This window comes from Zingiber officinale, chromosome 3B (assembly GCF_018446385.1).
Source record: "Zingiber officinale cultivar Zhangliang chromosome 3B, Zo_v1.1, whole genome shotgun sequence".
NCBI classification, from domain to species: domain Eukaryota; kingdom Viridiplantae; phylum Streptophyta; class Magnoliopsida; order Zingiberales; family Zingiberaceae; genus Zingiber; species Zingiber officinale.
Genome location: NC_055991.1, coordinates 7,812,660 through 7,818,176, shown reverse-complemented (window position 1 = coordinate 7,818,176; position 5,517 = coordinate 7,812,660). Strand labels below are relative to the sequence as shown.

The 5,517-nt window shown below is 36.0% G+C and overlaps 1 protein-coding gene across 1 annotated transcript; it reads left to right on the top strand.

Annotated features, from left to right (window-relative positions):
• The first annotated feature begins 285 nt into the window (after nucleotides 1-285).
• On the top strand, nucleotides 286-1,397 carry LOC121968056 (transcription repressor MYB6-like). Its single transcript, XM_042518576.1, has 3 exons — nucleotides 286-494; nucleotides 579-708; nucleotides 809-1,397. The coding sequence occupies exons 1-3, from the start codon at nucleotides 293-295 to the stop codon at nucleotides 1,374-1,376; spliced, it is 900 nt and encodes a 299-aa protein (XP_042374510.1). The 5' UTR covers nucleotides 286-292; the 3' UTR covers nucleotides 1,377-1,397.
• Nucleotides 1,398-5,517: the final 4,120 nt, after the last annotated feature.

Here is a 5,517-nt window from a genome sequence, read left to right as displayed (position 1 = left end):
TATGTCGGTGGGGAAGAAGATAGAATAAGCACATACATATCAATATAACTAAAACTCGGAAAGAATATATTTCTAAACCTATAAAGATAGTTATAATTAGGGTTTTGTGTGATGCATCCACCTACCTACCATGATAATAAGTTCTTTCCCATTTCAACCATCCCATCTTCTCATACCAACTCGATCCATTCATGAGGATCGAGTCAATAGTACCTAATTATTTAATTTATTAATATATTTTTTAAAAATAAATCTACTCAAATTCCTTTTTTCTCTCCCATATATACACCTCATGTGTCCCATCTCCACAAAGAAAGGATATCAACAAAAACCAAACTCTATCATTCTCTTTCTCACCACCATGGGGAGGTCTCCTTGTTGTGAGAAGGCTCGCACCAACAAAGGAGCATGGACCAAGGAGGAGGACGAACGGCTCATCGCCTACATCAAGGCTCACGGCGAGGGTTGTTGGAGATCCCTCCCTAAGGAGGCTGGTAAGTAATCGATTCATCATAACACCAAATTCATATGTTTACTGGTTCGATTATGGTAAAGCTAAATTTCCTTGTACCTTCTAGGGCTTCTTCGTTGCGGTAAAAGTTGTCGGCTTCGATGGATAAACTACCTACGGCCGGGCCTAAAGCGCGGTAACTTTACCGACGAAGAGGACGAACAGATCATCAAGATGCATAGCTCGTTGGGAAACAAGTATATATGTTTTCCAATACTAATATAATTAATTTTACCTTTTTAAACTAAGAAAGTATTGATCGAAATTAGAATATTTGATCATTAATATAATTTTCAGGTGGTCTTTAATCGCTGCACGATTACCTGGAAGGACCGACAACGAGATCAAGAACCACTGGAACACACACATAAAGCGCAAGCTACTTAGTACTGGAATTGACCCACAAACTCACTGTCAATTGGGCAACCTTCCTCGCGGGCAACTCGTGCCTTCTACCATGGCCAAGATCGATAAGGCTCGAATGAAACTACCCATATCGATGGGCCTCGACCTAGCTGAGGACGGGCATAGCACCATTACAAGCACGGAAGAGGAGTCATCTTTTCCTAATCTCAACCTCGACCTCACCCTTGGTCGCGGCCCCGTAAACTCGCATGTAGAACCCTCAAACTCGTCACAATTCAAGACGACAATAACACCGCCGCCGCCGCTACCACCTCCAATGATGTCTACAACAATAATGGTAACAACACATGTTGATACTACAATGTCATCGAGACCGACACACGGTGGAAAATTTTGTCCGTGCTACCAATTCGGATATCGAATCAAAGAGACATGTAATTGCCATGCGATGCTGCTTAGGTACTATGGCTCTTTGGAGCAAGGGCAAGAAATCCAATAATTATATTGAACATTTTCTTTATTTTTCTTAGTTATTGATTAAAAAAATTTATTTTGATGGTGCATTTACTGATCTCAAACCATCTTGTTGAAATATGTGTAATTTTTGCAAACCATCCCTTAAGTTGTAGATAATTCGTTTTCGTGGCCAAACTAAATCTTCTCAAGAGTATCAAAAAAAAAAAGTACTCATTTGTATTAAAGATCTAATTGTAAATAAACTCATCTTGCTTTCTTTTTTTATGTTTCCCCCCTCTATTTTTGGTTGCAATATAATCTTCTTATTTGCTTATTGGAAAACTACTTCACATGCTCTCAAACAATTATTTCTGTTCATTAGTCGACATAAATTTAATAGAAAATATATTTCTATTTATCAACTATATTAATAATAATAACAATAATGATATTTTAATGTTATGGATGAGACCAAATCATCACAAGTGGCCAAAGCAGGCCAATGATTTATCGATTAATGATTCGAAGGTGGTCCATCCAGTTCAATATCTCATCACCAACTCGATCATACAACACACCTACCATACTAACCTACCATACTATATGGCCTTTCCGCTATGTTTGGGCTATTTTAGAAATAAACTTATTAATAATAAAAATATTGTTATTATTATTATGTGGTGGTGATAATTAACTTTTTGGTGATTAGGAAAATGTTTAAGATAATTAAGTCCACATCAAGCTGAGTGAAACAAGATTAGTAGGGTCCATTAATTAATTATTGTGTGCATGGAATCTTACTGTTCCATTGTGCTACCTACCACTTCTTCCCACATGAACAATTAATTATGTTATGTGACCTACATGAAAAGATAACCCTCAAATAAAATAACATAAAATAAATAGTTGGTCCATGTCACCAACCTCTGTCATGTCTTCGATCAAACATGTGAAGCCTCTGCAAAATGTCTTTTTAGTTTTTTTTTACAAATTAATTTACAACAGTAAAAATAAATTATAAGATAAAAAAAAATTAGAATATATAAATATTTTAGAAATTGACCTTTAAATATATATAAAAAATATATTTTAAATTTATCTAATAGATGAAAAATCTATATACAATTTAATTATGAAGTGAGGGAGTCTTAAATGCCAAATTTGAATTTAAAAGATGTATTACTTATTTGGATAATTAAAAAGAGGTATAGTATTTTAGAGTTACTTAAACTTGAATGTATACATTTAAAAATATTTTTTTCTCAAAATTATTTTGATAAATAGTTAGGTGGTCCATAATTTCGTTGGGAGAATTGGGGAAAAAAAGAGAATCTTTTGCTTGTCAATTATGTTCATGTGACATGAATTATTTGTAGAGTTGTTGCACCGATAAATAAGGGCGGATAAAAAATCGGTCAAATTGGATTAACCGACTGAACCAATCGAAATTAAAAATTTAGTTCGATTATTTTTTTTTAATATTGATTATTTTGGTCAAATCAGTTTGGTCTCAATTTTAAAAATTATCTAAATTCGATTAAACTAAATTTGGTTATGCTCAAATATGAATGGATCTTTAAAATTCCTAATTTCATAATTTATGACTCCCTTCCTTTCCTTCTTTCTTTTATGAGTCTTGATTTAAACGAAAGTTTAGTTATTTTAATTTTTCATCAATTTAAGTTTGGTTATTTTAATTTTTTATCGATTTAATTTATATTTTGTCAGTTTGATTTGTTCTTCAGTTAAGTTTTAAAAAATAATTTGGTTGATCGATTTGATTGTTAATCGGTTGCTTGTCCCTACCAACAAGAACCCTTATCGACTTATTATTCATAATAATGACAATATGAATTTACTTGATTAAAAAAGAATCATTTGTAATGCCATGAAACTTAGATCATAAAATTATTTTGCAATAAATAAATAAATATTTGTGTGTTCTAAATAAAAAAAAACTATTTTTCAATTAATATGTGTTCTCAAATATAGAAAAATATTTTCCAACAAGATATTAAAATAACAAAAAATTAATATATGTTTTTGTATAAATAAATAGTTAGGAGGATTATTAAAAAGATATATTGATATTTTTATGTCTAGATCATTGAACCTATTAAAATTTGTGCATTGTTATATTTTTAACTTTTAAAAAATATATATATATATATATATATATATTACTAAAATTAAAAATAAGTACATAAATAATGTGCTGATTTCCTAAAAATATGTACACATACTTTTGACATTTGATGGATTACTTAAATGAGTTGTGAATTAAGGAAACAATTGCACTTTAATCTTTCTTCATTTATAAACATATTTATAATTCTAAGATCTTTATCATTTTTTATTGTCTAGGAGATATGTCACTCGTATTTGTGATCGGATCATGACCACGATCTAATCGTAAATAGTTGCGATGCCTTCCTGGGTTTACTGTCCCCACCAGGTTATAGTTTTTGTTCACAGCGAGCGGCCGGAGGCTACTCGGAGGACATCCTTGCTAGGCGTCCAATAATCTGGCCACTTATCCACCATCAGAGGCCTCCGGACGGTCTCCGGTCGCCCGCTCTGAACAAAAATTATAACCTGGTGGGGACGGTGAACCCAGGAAGGGATCGCAACAATTTGCGGCCGGATCACGACCACGATCTGACCGTAAATACGAGTGACACATCCCCTGGACCACAAAAAAGTGGTCCAAGAGATCTGTGCTCCTCTCGGGACAGTATGATGGTTAAGATAGAGTCTTACCATATTAGGTCATAAGGTTAAAACTCGACATGTCTAAGCATGCACACTCCCATACCTTAGTCACTACCTTAATAATTAGTAGTTACCTATAATTTATCTTCTTCGTATTAACTTAAGACGGATTGATGAGAACACTAGGAACAAATGAATTACCTTTTTGGCCACATTTATAAACCTATTTCTATTTGTCATATATATTTTTGAGAGATTGAAAATAGCGAGATATAATTAAGTTAGAAAATTATATTAATAAATATAATGTGAATTTTGAGGAAAAAAGATAGAATTTGTTAAACTGCTGATTTAATTTCTCTAGGTCTGGGCTAATATGTGACAAAAGGTGAAATCGCTCGTCCCCAGCGTCCCCGCCGCACCGGACCCAAGGCCATCACAAGGGAGGTAAATTATAGCATCCTGAGCGAGCATGTGGCAGGTGAGGTGAGTTGCACAGGGACCGGAGATTTACGCCCCGACTATCTCGAGTTTCGACCCCGCGATCTCATGTGGCAAGCATCCCACCACATATCAACTCGGATGACCTATGGGGTCTGGGCCAATATCAACTAGGCCCAAATAGACAAGCAAAGCAACCTCATTGGGCCATGAATTGGATTTAATTCACTTTATCCATTCTTAGGGAGTAGGAAGAAAACTAAAAAATACTTCAAGAATTATTGTACCTAAATATGTAAGTTTTTGGGTTAAATGATTACTTTTGGCGACGAAGCTTGGTGTCTCAAAGTAAAAAAAAAAACATTGTCATTGCTATATAAGAGATATCAAGAATGATACTCACTTAACTTTGGTTTTTAAATTCACAAATATTCAATTACTTGAATAATCATTGTTGATCCGGCGGTTAGGACAGGAAACTCTCATTTTGAGGGGTCAACGTCACGTGAAAGTCAAAGGGCCAGCTGGTTGACCGGATAAGGATGGGCCGACCTCCCGGCCGGCCGATCGATGAATAGCCGATAGCAAAAGGTGCCCTGACAGTGGTCGGGGTTCCGGCGCTCGATTGAACAGTAACGAAGGGCCGAGCGGAAGTCATGCTCGGCCGAAGACATAAGTAACATACTGCTAGCAGTCCCTACATAACACCTTACCGAAGATCTCCCCAGCATACCGATGCAGACGGCAGGCCGGACGTGATGTGAGTGTCGTCTGGCCGGGCGTAAGATGAGTGCCGGCCGGACGGACGCCCCGTCCAGCCGGCCGGAAGGACGCCCTGACATGGGGTAGGGAGAGAAGGACAAGGAACATCTTATGACAGCTGTCAAGTCCTATGACTAGGCCATACTCCAAGCCTGACGACGAGGTGTTCTGCTGTCCCATCGAAGACGTGCCTGGACTGTAGCAGTATGGTGTCAGGTAAGCTTTCTGACAAACACATACCGAGGTATGGGCTAGGGACACGTGTTTGC

Excerpts from the sequence above, each read along its gene's own strand:
- LOC121968056 (XM_042518576.1), top strand. The coding sequence starts at position 293 with ATGTGTCCCATCTCCACAAAGAAAGGATATCAACAAAAACCAAACTCT. Across the intron at positions 495-578 it reads ATCCCTCCCTAAGGAGGCTG|GGCTTCTTCGTTGCGGTAAA; the intron begins GTAAGTAATCGA and ends TGTACCTTCTAG. Across the intron at positions 709-808 it reads CATAGCTCGTTGGGAAACAA|GTGGTCTTTAATCGCTGCAC; the intron begins GTATATATGTTT and ends TATAATTTTCAG.